An 18,799-nucleotide genomic window follows, 5' to 3' on the forward strand; every position below is an offset into this window, starting at 1 on the left:
CATCAACAGGTGGAAAAAGAGACGTAATGATGGTACACGTACACACACGTTCACAGACGCCAACACACGCACACGCATACACGTACACACCCACACACGAAGTTTAGAGAGGCCGAAATTGCTACAGATGTATTGCTGAAGCAGCTTGAATGTTGTTGTGGAAACAATAATAAGAGCCTTGTTTGTCTGATCTTTTATGGCGATAATTGTTCAACAGTGTGACAGAGGGGAGCGCAACGCCTTAAGCGGTACACTTTGTTCAATCATATGCTCGAGAAGCAACTCAGATTTTTTTCAACCTAAATAAACAATTAGCCCCCGCCCCGCCTAAAAATGGATGATCATTAAGTACTCCTTAATCTGTGTTGATTTACAAGACCACAGCTTGCTTCACAGGGGCTGGTTTCACACTGAACACATATAATTTTAATCATTAAGCTTGAGAAGGGGCCCAGCTGTTGGGAAACTAGGAAAAAATTAACTCCTTTCCACACAGAGCGCTGGTTTTGGGAACACTTAAACTCCAGAGCTGTTCTTTCTAGAGGAAATCAGAGGATATTTAAAGAATGAATTTAACATGTGTGAGATACTTGAAGTATCATGTGTTCCCAAACATGCTTTTGAAGCAGGATGTGTGATGTTTTGGTATGCACATTTAAATTCATTAGCAAAATGCCACTAAACATGTTCAACATCAGTGACTTACAGGCCTCTGGACATGCAGCTGGTCAGAGTCCCGTAACTTCTCGAGTGTTTGATCCTGTGGGTCGCAGGGCCCGATGGGGCGACAGGCGGAGGGCCATCCTGAGCAGAAGGTCTGCAGGAAAGCTTGGGCAGCTGCAGGTTTCCCGAGAAGAGCCTCTTCACAGCCCATCTGATATCACAGTCCTGGAGAGGCTCTACAGAGGAGGTTTGGTCTAAGGAATCCCACTGTCTCTGTAAGGCAGATAAAAGCCAGGCGATTTGTTGTTTTTTTTACTGAGATGATATATGCATACACGTCTAACTGTAAGCTAGAAAAAGAAGAGTGTGATGGTATAAAGACGGGATAAATCTGCATTCATAAAGACTAGATTGGAGACAAAAAGGGGGCCAGCTTTTTAACTTGTTTACTTTTTTGCACTGAACTCATAGGTTTGGAGTGAACTGCAGACAAGAAAGGAGATTTTTATGAAATGGAAACTGCTTGGTTAACTTGATTTTCTTTCATATGCTTTGCATGTCAGCTCGTCTTTCTTACTGAAATGAAAGGGATGTGCATGTGCTGTGGCGCTAACAAGATTGATTGCTATGCATCACAACAATCAGCAGCTCTGTATTTTTCAACAGCAAACCCTGGCTCAAAGCTACTTGGCACTCATTCCTATAATTTAGCTTACGTGCAGCTTTCTGGGCTATTACTTTGAAAAATGAAAATGATGGTCAGAGAAAATTTGCCTTTTCGTTGTTAATAGTTTATGGCCTGCAATAATTACAAGAACTACACAAACTGGTGACAGAGCAGCAATACAGAAGCAGCATTTTAGCAGAAACCATACATAAAGGAAAGCTGCGTGTTTGCCAGCAGGGAGAAGTTTTTATATTTCCCGAGCTTCTTGAAAAGTCTCTGTGAAGTAAAAAAAAAAAAAAAAAAGACCATCTGTTGAGATCTAAAGGTGAGCCATGCACAGGGCTGTTTTTATGACGCTACTAAAAATGTGACAAGCCTCACAAAAGCCAACTCGGGCATTATTTTTGGAAGGTTTATCTGATTTCAGGTCCTGAGACCAAACACACTATCACCTTGGACACAATAGACGGTTCTTACAGGGAGACAGTGTTTGGGATTTCGCTCTCAGGGCTTCTCTGTTTCAGCGTCAGCGTTGAGGAGAAACAGATAAGAGTCCTTGTTTGCCGCTGTATCCCGTGACCCTATCTCTCCTTCTGCTTGGGAGTTTCACCTTTCCATAAACAAATGTCAACAGACTCTGGAGTTTTATTGTTGACCGTTTCTATCCAAGATCACCACGAGAGGGGCCGATGTGTCAATTTCATGGATTATGAGTTGGATCGATTAAGAGAAAGCTATGCTGCAACACATTAACTTTGTCTTTGCCACCAAACGATTTCCTTCCTTAATGACACAATTTTATACTTTAATGCTGTTGCTTATTTTCACGCACAAGCTCCCATTAAAGTTTCAACAACTATTTGGCAACAGGAACAAGAAAGGAAAACAAAACACGTAGCAGTGCAATTACAGAATCCACATTAATCACACATCATAGCTTTCCATTTAGTTTTTGCGAATGTGTAACCAGTTCACGTTCTTTTGAGTTCATAAAAGAAAGCAAAGAAAGAAAGAAATAACCAAGCCAAGCGTAATAAAGGTTGCCGAATTTCTTAAACGTGAAATTATTACTCTTACCTCTGTGAAGTTGAAAATTTTTGAGTTATTTCTCCTCATACTTTCAGCTACTGGGAACCAGACAAATGAGAAGGAAATGCCAACGAGGAGGATACAGGAACTACAGTTAAGATGAGATATGAAGCTGTCTGTGGCACCAACATTTAGCTGGGATGTCACTCAGTACAGACCAAACTGTCTCCCCGCCTCTTCAAAACCCTCAGCTGTCATCATATCAGTGAGAAACAGCAAACTTTCCTAGTAGTAGTAAACCGATTTGACCCAAAAGCGATGTTTTGGAAAATGACGACAATTAGTCGCCAAAACAGAAAGTATGTGGAGGCTGCAGATGCTGGTACAGAGATTGAGGTGGTGGAACAGCCTGCGTGGCAGGCCATTAGTCATGTGAGTCTGTCTGCAGAATCTGTGGAACTTGCAGATCCAGACCTGCCGGTCAGTGCAGCGAAATTCTGGGTTTGATCAAGCTGTTGCCTAAAATCTTCTCATTTAAGCTTTTTTTCTTACTCCATGAACACGGTTTAAATTTGTAGTTGTAGGTGAGTCTGTGTTAAAGATTCAGGAGATTTTGTGAACTTTAATGAACCTGTGCCTCCTGATGCTAAACCCACATGAACTCAGGTTTAAAAAAAACAAACAGAACGTGAAGTATAAGGTCAACTGTGACACATGTTTTCAAGGCCATTAGGCATGAGCTTTAGATTACCTATTATCCTACTATTTACATTAAACACTTACTCTGACACTGTGGGAGACTACAAAGAATCAAGTAAATAAACTCAAAATATCAGTTTTAATACAGCACTGTGACAACACTGTGTGTGTGTGTGTGTATTCATATCTTTGTGGGGACCAAAACTTGGAAGTTTACTATATTTGTGGGGACCAACGGCCGTTTTGGGGACCAAAATCTTGGTTCCCACAAGTTTGAAGGGAATTTGGAGACTGAGAATGTGGTTTTAGTCACAGTGTTACAATTGGTTATGGTTAGGGTTAGGCATTAATTTTCGATGGTTAGGGTTAGGGGCTAGGTAAAGCATTGTCTATTAGATGTCCCCACAACATATTAATACCCTACTGTGTGTGTTTATTACCTCTAACAAATGATGATGATGATTTGTGTTTTTTGGATGATTTGTGAATTTGTGTACCTCCGTCTAAAATGTTTTTTAAAAAGTTTAGCAAACACTTTAAATAGGGCAAATACCAAAGTGCTACAAAAACCATTTATGATTTTATGGTTTCCATAGATATCAATTCAATGACAACACAGTCTCTTAAGAAGGTAACGTGTGTTATTATATTTTGGAATTACAAAAGTGAAGTGATCAAATTTTTAGAAACATAGTGCAAAAACACAAAAAGAAAAAGAAAATCTTTGATGACATTCTTCAGTGTTTCTTGTTTAGAGGCCACACCTGGCTAGTAAACAGGCATGTGCAGAATTGCTCCTTCACACTTTCTGGCAGTAAGTTTTGTAGTGCATCTGGCTCCCCCCGCAGGCCGCAGGCTTAGTGCCCTGAAAAAACAAAACAAAAACTTAAGTTCAAGTAAATTACAAGGCAGATATCTAGTAGACATTGATGACTGTACCTTGTACATGCTGCAGACGAGAGAGACGAGAGAATTCATGGCTTTTTCCTGCAGGTCGTCTGTATGCTCCTACAAATCAATGAAAATTAATATTCCCAACATTTAAAAATAAGTAACTTCTCATACCTCAGTTACACAGTTTGAATGGTTTATTAAGGCAACAGACACTTAGCAGTACACTTTATGTCTTAAACCTGGTGATACTGGAATGGAAAACAGCAATAAGAGGCCATCATAGACAGATCATCTGATTGACCTCTTGTTAGATTGCTAGGTGCATGACTTGCAGGTGATTGCAGGTCACAGCAATGTCATATAACTGTAAGGAAGACATGTGTGAATGACTAAGGTAGTAAGTGCAAAGGCTGAGAGAGACCATTTCCAAAAAGGGACAGGCAAATGCAACAGATAGAGCTGAGCAGCCTGATAACCTTATATTGTGGATGATCTGAATTTAGCATTTGACTTGTTTTTCATAGGAATCCCCCCAAAAATATGATTGCCGTCAATCTTGGGTCATGTGATCTTAGCAAAATTGTAATTAGGTGAGGCACACTTACTATGCACCTATTGTCATATGGATTTTGGAAATCTAAATACAAAAAGAAGACCTTAAGTTGGTCCAGGAAGTACAGTACATAGTAAAACTCCTAACAGCAAAAAGAGTGTTTAATATTCCAATATTAACGCCTCTAATAAAGAAGATGGGTTTGAGTGGCCGTGCCTGCAATCCACATGTGACTTGCTTTAGACAAAACTTCCATTTTTATGTTAGGGTACTGCATGATGTCACGTGAAAAAGAGGCAGCTTTACATGTATCAGTCCCAGCTTTCTTTCACTAACAGATTTGGGCTTTGAGGCAGATCAAGTGTCAAACTCATCACTGAAAAAGTAACAGCGCTTCTTTTGAAGGACAGAGTCAACATCAGATCTGGATCATTTCAAATCACTTTCTCTATTCCAGTCTGATGTCTTACAGTTTCTCACCTCTTCATTATGTTTTTACAGAGTAAAGGAAAAACATCCACTTCCATGCTGTATGTTATCCAATTCTGTCTTCTCTCTCCTATAGTTTGTATTGTGTCCTGTCTCCCTTTTCCTTTCTGCTCACGCCCCAGTTGGTTACGGCAGATAGCTAACAGTCAGAGAGGAGGAGGGGTTTTTTTTTTCTGTTAAAAGGTAGTTTTTCCTTTACACTGTCACCAAGTGCTGCTCATTGCAGGTTGTCTGATTGTTGGGGTTCGCTTACGTCGTAGGGTCTTTACCCTATGAGATAAAGTGCCTTTACGTGACTGTTGTTGTGATTTGGCACTATATAAGTAAAACTGAACACCATGGTATTTGCTGGATAGGCTGTTACTGCAGTAAAGTCTTACCCCATTAATGGTGATCCAGGGCACGTACTGGTGCGGAGGTTTCAGGGCAGCCGTCTCCAAGGCATTTTGATGCATCAGCTGGTTTCCTTGAGGACCATTGACGCAGCTCATGACTTTGTCCCAGCTCAAAGTGGGGTCATAGGCTCCAGTACACTACAACCAAACATGGTGGGACATGAAACAGAAATTTATTAGTGCCCCAAAAAAAAAAGAAAAAGAAGAAAAAGAACTCATGGACTTATGCCTGCATAAATCAAACAAACACGCACACACACTTACAGCTTTGGCTGAATTGATGACATCAGAGGAGGACTCCATACAGAAGATGATTGGAAAAGCCATCTTGGACATGTTCAACAAACAAGTCTAGAGAAAAAACAAAAAACAAAAAACAAATATTTCATTCTTTTAAAAAAATTAAGCATTTTGAAGCAACACAGCAAGATGCTTTTGACACCAGACATGACACATTATTCAGCAGTTTGAGTCGTTGGTCTGTGTCTGGGGTGCAACGTTACCTCAATCATGTTGCCCAGACACTCCTGTTCTCCATGCTGGCAAGTAAAGACGTACTTTTCATCCTGTTTGACCTCCTGGAATGGAATACAGTTACCAATGATGTACTTGGATACATTTTTTTTAATTTTTGACAGATATAGTGATGAGAACTCTTGGGTTGCCTTTAACCGTAAATGTTTTTGCACAGGTAGAGTTATAATCACAGTCTGCAACCAAGCTGCTCGGCCAACTGCTTACCTGGGCATTGCCGAAAGGCACCAGGTTAACAATCATGATGTCACTCAGGAGGACCGTTGTGGGGAAGAGCATCATAACGAGAAACTGTCTGCACCCAGGACACAGACTCTCGTAGTAAAGCCCCACCTCAACGGGATCGTCTGTCTGTTGGGACTTTGTGTAGTTGGAATGAAGGCACGACTTCAAAACCTACAGCAAAGAGCAAAACAGGGAGGTCAGCTTCTTCAAAACGCCACCACGTTCAAGACTCCAGAGGAAGCTCAGCATCAGTGAGAGTTATACTATGACTTTTCATCAATAGCATGTGGTTGTAATTACTTGTGATCAAGCCAATTTCAGCTGAAAATGCTACAGAAAGGTTGAAAATGTGCATTAGCTGGTCCTTTTTTATGACTTAAAAACAGCATACACAGATTACCTATCAAGTTCTTGCAGCGATCGTTTTTAAAAGTTTGAATTATATTTATATTGTTTATTGCATTATAATTGTGATTGTAATATTGTTAATAAATCTATCACCCTTTACATGACTTTACATGACTATATCTTTTATTCACTGTATGCCAACTATGGTAAGACCAACTAAACTGGCTGCTTAGTGGTGCATGTGAAGACCGCACAGCTGGCAAAGAATTGGTATTTGAAAGTTTTACTTCCTAGTTCGTTAAAACGTAAAAATAACAGTTTCTTTCGAAGTCCAGTTAACAGACAAAGACAAAAAAGGTTACAGAGTTTTAGTGAGTACTTGTTAGCTAACACCAAACATTAGCTATAAATAATTACTTAATATCACACGTGACGTCATTAAAAGGCAAGGGCAACGCTTACGGATGACTCTGATTTTTGTAAGAGACTGGCTCCGCTAACTCCATGTGCATGATCATTTTTCACCTCTCCACATTCAGACTATAATTCTGAAGTCTTTATCAGAGGAAACCATTATTTGCGGTCAGGTCAGTTTACTCACCTGAAAACTGACCGCATATCATTACAGCGACGCGCTCATTGGTGCTGCTACGCGTTTGTGCGTTTTTTCTCATAAATATAGAAACTTTCATTTAGCTATTGCCTTACCTATGAAAGTGGCTAACGTCGTCGACACTAACTAGCCATTCAAAATAAGCTCTTGATAAAAAGTTATGTATAAAGTTCTTACCCCGCACTCAACAGCCGAGTCAACAGATGAACACCAGTTCAATGGCGACTGGGAGCATGAGGAGTACACGGAGGAGCCGACGTACCCAAAAGCCAAAAACAGCAGCAGTAGTGCCTTCATCCTTACCTACAACCAAGTCACTGTTTCTAACTGTCGATAGCACCACAACACTGACCCACAAACAACTGTGCGGGTCCACTCTTTAATACTCGACCCGCTTCCTCGTGCAGGTTAGCTGTTTTTTGATTGGCTGTGGTCTTCAGCGTCACTTGTAACTAGGAGACATCCATCCAAAGAGAGCGAAGTCTCTGCTGCTGTTCTGAGGAAATAGAACTGTCATATGATTGGCATGTTAGTGTGTAGCAAGTTTACACATCCTAAGGTTCGTGAAGTTCGCAATGATTTAACTACGTGGACATTTCAAGTCTATCAATAAAAAATAACGTGGTGTACAGGCACAATAGCTCACAAGTTTTTAAAAGGAAATACATATATATCTGAGTTATTTATTATTTATTTTATTCACAAAGGGTTTCAAGGTATAATTTAAGAACATCCCGTAACTTGTGTGACATAAATTGTATCTCTACAATTAAAACCTAATACTAGAAAATGTTTATTTTACAATAAGGATTCAAAAGGGCATTTTAAGACGATGCAACATCTCAATTTTAAATCGTATCATGTTCTGTAAAGGTTAAGAAGTTCCCTCTTAAGATATGTTAGGGGTTTTTTTTCCAACAGATGAATGAGGAAGTTTTCTGTCTATTGTTGTCATTCTTGTTTTGTCTCATTATAAAACAGAGGCGGTCCAAAGGTCTTGCTCAAGAAGAGTTGACATGCGGAAAATCATCACAAACCTTGGGCACTATATAAGGATTACCTGGTGATTCTCACATGATCTCTAACAGCTTTTGTCTGAAAACAGGGAAGTGAGCCATGACTGTGTGATTCACTCAACTTCCTGACTTGCTCCTTACTCCTTTATTTTGTATTGGGTGTAGCTGGCAAAACCAAAGCACCTCACTTCATTGAAAATCAAACCTTTTTTTGTGGAGGGGAATTCCAAATTTTATTTCCTTTCCCATATTCACTGTGAAATGTGGTTTGTGGTACGAGGCTCGGCCTGAAGGCCCAGGGCCAAATACCCAGGCAGGGGATGCCGAGCACACATCAGAGTGGCAAAAAATTAAATATTCTGTGTGGGAATCAAAAGTCGTCCCCCCCCCACACACACACAAGGTATACAGAAACTGAGGCAAAACAGAAGTCTATTTAAGGCTGCGGTCTTACACCAAAATTAAGGGGAAAGCATATGGAGGTCAGAGTTCCTCAATAGACACAGTGAGTAGCTGGCATTAAAAGCTGGCAGGAAATAGAACAGTGGATGTAAAACTGATGAATTAACATAAATAAAATACAAACATGTGAAAAAGGAAGTAGCAGAATCCCTGCAGGTTGTGCCAAAATTACAGAACTCATAGTTTCTTGCTTTTATATGGTGTCATCTTTCAAACTGCCCATATTTAAATGCCCACATTTCTACAGTAGAGTACAAAGGTCATCAATATTTTGCCAGGTAAATGGAAGTTAAGAGCAGCAAATTATTATTTAAAAAAATGTGCAAACATGCATGGAAATACAGCTTGAAAGTCCACTTTTGGTACGACCACTTTATCCTTCAACATGGTCTGAAATCTCTTAGGCAGCTTTCTGTTTATTACTTTAAGTAGTTTTCAGGAATAGTTGTCCAGGTCTCTTGAAGGACATTTAGAGCTCTTTTGTTTCTGCCTTTTGTTCCATTCTCTGTCAAGATGATCCCACACTGCTTCCTTAAGGTTGAAATTTAACATTTGGATGCCTCTATCAGACCTGTTTCCACTGATTCTCAGTCTAGTTCTTATGTATTTGGCATGCCTCAGTCTTTTCTCTCTATTTCCTTTCCGTAAGAATGGGATAACGAGGCTGATGTGAACAGTTTGTGACAAGCTAGTAATGTCAAATAACGCTAAGATACAATTTAAAATTTGTTCTTTGCTAAGTTTTTTGGATTTGACTCTTAAATTAAGACAACCTACCACTTTTAAAAACCAGCAAAGATTCTGTTCTCTTTCTACATAGGAAGTAGGCACCAATAGGCAATGAGCTACTGGTTCTGACTTTTTTCTAGGTAGTTCTAAGTGGAGTGTCATAACATGCGGCTAAATAGGGAAGTTAATGTACTGCTGTGGATGATCAGTAGCAAAACATATTTGGGCTAGAAAAGATTACTACTATTAATGTGAAACTTCACTTTGTTGCTGCCACTGAATTACAGCTATTGACAGACTAAATAACTGACTTATAACAACAAAACTGATTCTAAAAATCAGGCCCACCATATTTGATCCAACACAGATCAAACACAGCATTGTGACACACATCGATTTTCACCAATTGTTTCCCATGTTGCTTGTCTGTGTTTATTGTGTTATGGTGTGTTGATACTTGTGCATTCCTGTATTATCCTTTTGTGTTGCACATTTCGATGTTTTTTTCCTCGCTACCTAGCCTGACCTGTCTCCCCAATGTGATGTTTGTATTTTATGTACGGTCGGCAAGGTCTGTCATCTCGGACCTGCAACTGACAAATAAAGGCTATCTCTCTCATCTCTCTCTCAATTGGAACTCTGCATCCTCCAAAAAATGATAAACATTTGTGTTTTAATAATAGTTGATAATTAACTTTTTTTTTTTGGCATTTCCTTACCTGGATGATTGAGCAAACCTCTCATGTTGCCTCCCGCCTCATCACCTATGTGCCAGTTCATGACATTTGTTTAGATGTCATGAACAGCATATTCGGTATTTCTACAAATATGCAGTGCCATCACGTTTTATGCCAAGCTGAATCAGGACACAGACATGTAAAAATGTACCAGGATAACACAGGCAGGGAAAAAAAGAAGAGGACAACACATGGCATTTTAGATATCTTTTATTGTCTTTTTAAAATCATTGCATTAACCTAAAGAAATAACCGTACAGATCAAAGAGTACCTGTCTGAGGACATACCACTCTGAAGCAAGCCGTACATGAGAGAGAAAGAAAGAAATGCTGCATCTGAGTTAAGACAGATAAACGGAGGGAGGATAACACAAGAGAAGAAGAATAACCATCTTTTCATGCATCTGGGTCGGGCACATTGCAACCAGTAGGCCCCTACTGGCTGAAACAACAGTGCTCCCTCTGCCTTCAATTGCACTTTGGTGTAGAGTAGCTTTATCTGACGGTCCATCTGTTCACTGTTTTTGAGTGAGAGAGACGGAACATCTTTACTAACTATCATTTTTAGCTGTATGTCTGCTGAAGCCGGTGATTCAAGAGGCAACTCGGTGGGCAACGCTGCAATGCAATGTGTGCTCTGATTAGGGTAAAGATGTGTTGATGCCTCTTAAATTGTTGCTGCTGTGTAACACTGCCCAGCCTGTTGCATCTTGGACCACCGTCAATGTTGCCTCCAACATGAAGAGTGTGAGGCAATATAAACTACTGTACACCAGTGAACGATACTACAACATTCACATCAGGTTAATCAAACAAATGCCAACTTTCCACACGAAGGAGTGACAATGTGAGAAGATTTAAAAAACATAAAGAGAAATGAAAGTGCTGCTCTTAGCATATATAGATAGAAAGAGAATGATCAGATTTTTTTTAAGTGAAATAACACACAGGCGGAACAAGCTGCGACTATATTGTCTGAATTTTGGTCTTAAAAACTACTTAACTAACCAAAAGAGCAATCGTTTCAGCTTTCTATTCGACTATCATTTGCTGCGTAGTGCAAAAAACAACAATAGGATGCCTTTAGATAGTCATTCCTGAATTCTAATCTTTGCTTATGTACTAATCTGTACTCAAGTATTTTTACCAAGTGGCGCTTTTGTTTTTCCTCTTTTTTTTGTTTTTTACTAATACACAATATAAAATTCTTTGAATCCTTTACCGCAGATACATCAGTCAGATTCATATTCGAATTCACCGTACTGTGCACGAAAGAAACAGCAAAAGATGCAACAGGGTCTCAAGTTAGAATTCAGCACATACAAGGCTCAGTGTAAGGTGAAGAAATCAGCAGGTAAAGAAAGACTGACAGACAAATAGTTCAACTACATTGCTGAGTAACTATTTTGCAATAGAGGGAGCACTGTTCACAGGAAATTAAAAAAAAAAAAAAAAAGAGGAACAAAGTGAAATGTGGGGGGAAGAGAACAAGCAGTCATAACATTTTCAAGTTTAAAATGACAGAAGAAATAAAGAAATACAAATCAATCTATCACAGCCGCTTTGAGGGACAGACTGATTCTCAAACGCATATTTACTATTTGGTTAATTACATATTGTAAACATTTGTATTTGTGTTTTCTGTATAGAGAAAAAAATTCAAGCTAGCTTATTTTTTCTTTATAGGCTCTGTAAGGTTATCATTAAAGATATAAACAAACAAACAAAACAAAGAACACTTGGACAGACAAATCTATCAGCTTTTTTAAAAAGCCAAAATAGAAAGAATTATACTCAGGCACCATAAAAGATCACTTTCTAATGCCATCATTGTTCCAAGTAGAGGAGCAATCGTGAACCATTGAGTCGTGTACCTTCCTCAGCGTCAGGTTTAGTTTTTCTTCTTCTTCTTTTTTTTCCTCTTTCCTGGCTGTAAGCACATAACCACCCCCCACCCCCAAAAAACCTTCAGCAGCCACTGAGATCTGGCGCAGTAAGACCGAGTGGTAAGATGGATCACTTTGTTACAGCATCAGTGTCCAATCTGTGCCAGATCTCTGCAGCAGCATCGAGTGTATCTTTTGTGGTGCAACTTTTTAACACTGCCTCTACTCACAAAAACAACAAACAAAAAAAATAAAAAACAAACAAAAACTGTCTTCCAAAAGACAAAACAAGAAAAAAACAAAACAAACAAACAACCAACAACTAATATTTAATAAAATGCAAAGCAGCCAGGACTGCATTTAACATATAGACTCAGCTCTGTAAATATTAACACATGTACATGAGCTTGCTTCATCCTCCGAACACACCTGATAATCATGCGTAAAAATCATGAATGTCGATCGACTGTAACCACAAAGTTTTAACTGGTGATCCTGATGAAGCTCGCTGCAGCGGGTAAGTAAATATGTCTGCATTTCAACAACTGCTCGATTTCAAAGCAGCCACGGAGCTAAAAGTGTTCACATCAAAGCCTCGTTCTGATTCGTTTCAAGCGCCAACCAAATCAGAATTAAATCATCCAAAAATATAGATATCTAAGTATATATTTGAAAATATTTATTCTCTAGTATCTCTCATTCCTCAAACCTTAATAGACAACAAATATGTGTTTCTTTGTAGTCAGTGAAAGATGTGCTTTGTGTATGAGGCCGTTTCAAGGTTTATCATTTACAGTGTACCAAAGAATGATGAAAAAATATTTAATTCCTTGAATGATTATGTCTCATATAGAAAAATGTTTTTTTGTTGCTTTTTTTTCTTTTCAAGAAGCTCCAAGATGCATATCTAATAGAGAAGCGGGATGAAAGCTTTGAGTTTGAGAGTTTCAACTCCATGTCAAAGCGCAATAAAGTCTTCATCTCCTGCTCTTCTCACGCCCGTCTCACTGTGCGACCACATTTCACTGCAGCTAGCATTGCTTCTAGCCAATAATCGTGTAAATAACATGGCGTACCAAAGTGTTTAAGCACACTGCAAAAATGTACATCATAACAAGTGATGCTGGAAGCTGTTCAGTTCTACATTTCTAGTTTTCTTTCAGACACTAAAAAGTTGAGCAAAACGAAGCAGAACCACCTTTTTCATTAACTTGTGTCACGCTAACCAGTTCTGGGTAAAAGTTTGACTCCACTAGAAGGACTTTCCCTAGAAATGCTTTACACAAAATCACCTTGAAAATCCCCGACACTGCTTTCACTGACTCCTTGTGGCATCAAGCCATGCATGTAGTTTCACTTCTATGTCCTCACCCGAATGGAAACAATGTTCCATTGTATTCGTTAGGACACGCTACAGTTGGCCACCTTTTCCATATCTCGTCCACAATGTAATGTTTTCTTGACCCATGCTTTGGAGAAAAATGGTTTAAGGAGGTTTGAAAATACCTCATTTGTAGTGCTCAGAGAACATTAAATAGGATCACTTTTCTAAAAAAGAAAGCTGTGGGTACTCTGGATAATGTATAGAGTCACTGCAAACTGCAATACACTGAGTTTGTGCTGATGTTAATGCCAGTGGAGGTTTGGAGCACCACAGTAACTGAGTCAGCAGGGTCTCGGTGACTTATGCACTCCATGTGACTCTGTAACTTTGTGTGATCTGACACTTGAACTTTGGAATAAAAACACTTGCAGCTAAAATCATGGAAGAAATTTCACAAAGGTTGTTTGTGTTGTAACAGTGATCTCTCTTTTGGCACCATGGCCATATTCAGTGAGCTCTTTAGAACAACCCATTCTTTCACAAATGTTTGCAAAGGCACACTGATTGGTTGGTTGATTTTATACACCTGTGTCAATGAGACTGAAAACACCTGTGGTGTTGTGCAATACGCTTGTCCACACAGTGTAGAACCAAATAAAAAGGTAGAAAGAGTGACCTTGCAATTATTTGCATGTTTAAATACCACAAGGAATAAGTGAAAACCTGGATGAACTGAAGTTTAGCTGGACACTTCTGCTGTGCGGATAAGAATTGCATAATGAGCTAGCAGCTCTCCTTAAAGTAGCTTTGAAAAGTACTACAGAGTTTACACAGCCCACATAGTAAAACTAATTCTATAACGAAAACATTGCAATCAGTCAAAAGCATCAGATTTACAAGACAGTTGTTGACTGCGAAACAACAAAAGCATATACTGTACACTGTATACTCTGATATCATAATGAAAATGTCAATCATTCCTGATATACTGAATGAATAACTATCAACTAAAAACACTATAAACAACTCAGCATCACCATTGTCTGTTAGTTTTCGGTAGTTGGGCGACACACTAGTCTGAGTGTGTGAAACAAAAACAAAAAAAAGTGCAGTCACAAAAGTGTTGGTCCAACAAACTGAATAATGGTGGATGATTTAATCAGATCATCTGTTTACTAACTTAATACAAAACACTGAGAACTGCTGCATGCATTAGCTTGAGAGCTTACCGAATGAGCTTTAAACAACTGGTCTGGGCCACGGATGTGTACTGTTCACATTTCTATATCTTTTATGAGTTTTATTCAAACACACACCAGACACACAAACAAACAAAAAAAACACTGAAGTAGGCTAGCCTGGGTGCACCAAGCTACTGTACAGGCCCCACTACAGAAAGAAGGAATATGTAACAACTATAAATGCAATACCAAAGAGGCACAGCTAATATCTGCCACTCTCTTATCTATAACATGCTCAGATTTGCTCTAACACGCACACACAGACACTCACAATCACACACAACAACTACACTCGTTTGCGAGATACACCTTTGTTTTGATAAATGACAAATGTGTGAACGGTGGGGCACAACATGTGGTTGTGGTTGTGGCATCGTCTTACGCAGCAACGCTCCAATGAAAACAGGGAGACGACCACCTCATCGCAACAACTAAAGGCACTTCTAATCTTTCTCACTCGTACGTTTTTTTTGTTTTTTTAATAGCCCTCTAATCAGAAGCACCTCTGTCACCTCCACTTTAATTCTTGGGGTCCTTTACTTGCCAAGAACTGTGCAAAGTACAGTACAATAGATTCATCCTGACTGAAATCAAAATGATTAAAACTTTTCAGGTCAAGGTAGGTTTGATCAGAAGACTGGGTTGGTATGTCTGGGAAAAATGTTGCTACCTGATGTCTGAAACTGAACGTTTCAGAAATAGAAAAGCACTGCGTTTGTTTGAAGCTTGGGTCTAGCTCAGATGACTTTTAACTAATCACCAGCAGAGTAGACGAATATCTAATTTAAGAAGAACGTCTAAATTTTTCTCTCTCTCTCAACAAAAAGGAACCAAAATAAGACCAAGATTTTAAAACACATTTTTCCCCCATTTCCTATTGTTAATGACCCCTGACTCTTCTATACCCCACTACAAAAATAGTTTTTCTTCTTTTTGGCTTTCTCAGATTACTAAATGTAAAAATGTGAAAGATTCATATTAATATTTGTTCATCCGGGGAAAAAAAACACCAACTACATGAATCAAGTTTAAAAGCAGCATCATTTGACGCCTCTTTTCAGCTCCACATTTTCATTGAGAACATCATAATAACTGAGTAACCCTGCATCTACGCCGCTGTGCTTTGAACGTGACATTGAACGGAGGCGGTACTACCTACACCTCGAGCCAACACGGAGAAACAAATAGGAGAAATTCATCGCACCAACACCGGGAGGGAACTGAACCCAAGTCTAAAACATATATGCATACAACTGTATTGTGCATAGTAAGACCACATGCCAGTGAATACTGTATATTCACTACAAAAAGCACAATTTCAACCACTAATCCAAGTTAAAACAAACAAACAAAAAAAGATAAACAACAACCCAAATGAAGGACTCCATGCATAACATACCGGATAATCTCTTAGACCGCCAAGGTCATGCTAAATGGCAAAAAGGACTGTTTCTTTTTTCATTCTTGCTACATGAAAAGACATCCTTCATTTGGCTCACATTAAGATGGATAATTTGCATCCTTAAACAGAATCTAAAAGCATAGCAAATCTTCCGTGAAGGAACCGTATAACGTCACATACACAGGCTGCATGTGTGTCTGAAATATACTGTACATGGTTTATATTACTGCTTTCTTTCTTTCTTTTATCTTTTTGTACATAAATGTTCTACAGCTCTGTGAGTCAAGCTTGTGATGAAATGAACAGTCGAGCGCAAGGGAGAAGAAGTACCGTGAGTAAATTTGCATATAAAAAAAAAACCCTCCAAAACAATAAACATCTGCAAGGACACTGTACCACGGAAACAGTCTAATCTAACTAGAGATGAAGCAAATACAGTACACGAGATACAATAATCACATAAGTCGATGCTCTGCAAGTGTCTTTAGCATATAGAAACAAGACACATAGGAGGAGCACTAACAGTGCCTTAAGTCAATGGCTACAGGTGCTACAGTATTACAGAGGATGAAGAAAGAAGTCTGAAACGAAGAGACGCAGGAGTATTTCCACCATTTCCATTTTAAAAGGAAACCTGAATCACGTGGAACTGCATTTATCAATGTACCTCTCCATCTAGTGTATTGTGATTAAAAAACAATTCTATATTCACAATATACCAAATATGTACCATGCATTTGTATCCTGTTATACAGCAATCACTGTACATTGTACCTCGTCAGATCAAAAGGACACCCACTGAGAAAGAGAGCAACAAGCCAAAGCTGTTGGAAATAGAGATCATTTCATAAAAATATACCTATGTGTATGTATGTTTTTGTTTAAAGCTGTAGCTTTGTCTATGTCGACAACCGTTTACTCCCCCCCCCCCTTCTCTTTCGGTTTGTAACCTCGACGTGCCCCCTTATTCTAGTGACACAGGCTTGTGGTCATTCAAAGCTATTACTATGGCACTTGAGCAAGCTTTTAACTGAATCAATCTTTTTCTTTTAAAATAAAACCCTGAAACAGCAACCCTCTTCACCCCCTTCCCCTCCTCAGTCTCCAGTGACTACACTCCCAGCCCATTGTTTTTCTCAGCCACCTTTAGGTGTGAAACGAGCAGCCTGGTTTAGGCAAGCCAGTAATTTCCTCGGATGACAGCTCAGGCTTTTGTCTATGGAGAGTTTGCAGGCAGTCTGGGAATGACAGATCGGGCCTTTGTCTGTGGACATTTATCTCGCATTAAAGGCAAAAAAACCTCCCAAAACCAACAAACCCTAAAAACCAAATGTGGCTCCTGTAATTTCTACCATCATCCCACCATCTGGTCTCTCCGCCTTTTAAAGATTTAGAAAAAACCCCATTGTGTGTGCCTTCCTTTGATGAATTTTAGTCTTTTTTCCTGAATAATGAATGTTCTTGTGAATTTCTCACTTTTTTCCATAACCGACACTGGACAGTGTGGCTGGCTAATGCACCACTCTCATCAGCTTTTAACTGACTGCATCAGCCAGGCTAACTGTACAGTGCTTCGTTATCAGTAGTAGTGTGCTTATTGTGAAGCCATGCTGTTAGCAGGGAGTGCTCTTCGCTGGACTCGGTGGGAAATTAGCATCAGCTTCTGGCCAAAAATACATGATTTTTTCTTTTTTTTAAATCCTGGCAATTGAGTCTGTTTTACCTGCCACAGGAACAAGCATTGTCCAGAGTTCTTTTCTTTTTTTTTTACCCCCCCAATGCATATGTCTAATTTTCCCACTCTGGCTGGTGTCCTATGCTGCTGGTGAATAATTCATCTGGGGTGCTGGTTCTGATTCTGGGAGCGGGCCAGGACTGGGTAGGCTAGATTTACATTCAGCTGGTCGTTGTGTTGGACCAAGGAGACATTTTTGTAGTGGAGCACCAGATCTTTGAGGGACGAATACAGATTGTAGGGCTCGGCGAATCCATACCCCGTGACTGTCTTGTAGATGACGCAGTGTTTGGAGTCACCGTCCACGCTAGAAACAAGGAGAGAGATCGTGTTTAGAGGTGATCTTAGTCTTAAAAGTCTTTCACAAACCCACCAGTAATGTAACTGTTAATTTCAGTGTCTGTAGAAAATTTACTTGAGTTATTCCTCCTTTTAAATTTTATTTTATAACTTAATGTATCTGAATTGAATTTCTGCATTTCGGTTTTATGAGACTGGATTAATCTTACACTTTGGGTTGTGTATGAATTCAAATTTCTTAATAATTCACCTTTAGAGGTACTGCTCTTAACTTATTCTCTTATCTTCAGAAAGAGCTACACTAGTGAGTTTAGCCTTGTATTTGCAGTAGTGACAGAATAATTATTCTCACATAATTTCTTGAACTCGTGGCGAAAACAAGTGTGAAGAAGAAGAAGTGATTTCTAGCCACATTTTTTTGGTACAACCAAACATTTTCAATAATAAATAAAAATGTTTTAACGGCATGTTTTCACACCTGTGCTGTTTAGTCCATTTAAATCAAACTCATTTTTCCTCACTGTGCTGCTGCTCGTTTGTGCAGATAAGATCACAGTAAAAGCACTCGGGGGAGAATCAAAACAACACTGAGACCCTTCGGAGGAGGTGATTTTGGTTTCAAATGAACTCCAGCGCGCTTTGTTTATGGTGTGAATGTGATCTGCCCTCTATCGAACTATACCAGGTGTACGATGCAGGTTTGAGCTTAAAAATGAGCAGACTGAACATTCTCACGTAGTTGGTAGTGACGCATTTTGGTTCACTTGTATTCTTCTGTGTGAAAACAAACCAAATCACGGGGAAAAGCAACAAGTTTGCAAGCTTGAATGATTCGGACCAGCATAAACAAACCACAGG

General features: G+C 39.2%; 2 protein-coding genes across 3 annotated transcripts in view; both read right to left on the reverse strand.

Moving 5' to 3' along the window:
- Positions 1-3,681: 3,681 nt before the first annotated feature.
- Positions 3,682-7,524, reverse strand: ifi30a (IFI30 lysosomal thiol reductase a). Its single transcript, XM_006786737.2, has 7 exons — positions 7,287-7,524; positions 6,131-6,319; positions 5,893-5,967; positions 5,654-5,740; positions 5,375-5,527; positions 3,998-4,066; positions 3,682-3,923 (listed from the first exon to the last, which is right to left on the reverse strand). The coding sequence occupies exons 1-7, from the start codon at positions 7,404-7,406 to the stop codon at positions 3,858-3,860; spliced, it is 759 nt and encodes a 252-aa protein (XP_006786800.2). The 5' UTR covers positions 7,407-7,524; the 3' UTR covers positions 3,682-3,857.
- A 2,723-nt stretch (positions 7,525-10,247) lies between these two features.
- Positions 10,248-18,799, reverse strand: part of pik3r2 (phosphoinositide-3-kinase, regulatory subunit 2 (beta)) — a 31,651-nt gene continuing 23,099 nt past the window's right edge. For both annotated transcript variants that reach the window (XM_006786738.3, XM_006786739.3), the window contains exon 16: positions 10,248-17,948. In XM_006786738.3, the coding sequence (XP_006786801.1) occupies positions 17,741-17,948 (208 nt within the window). In that variant the 3' untranslated portion in view covers positions 10,248-17,740. The remainder of the gene's footprint in view (positions 17,949-18,799) is intronic.

This window comes from Neolamprologus brichardi, chromosome 18, assembly GCF_056152115.1.
Source record: "Neolamprologus brichardi isolate AB-2024 chromosome 18, ASM5615211v1, whole genome shotgun sequence".
Taxonomy (NCBI): Eukaryota; Metazoa; Chordata; class Actinopteri; order Cichliformes; family Cichlidae; genus Neolamprologus; species Neolamprologus brichardi.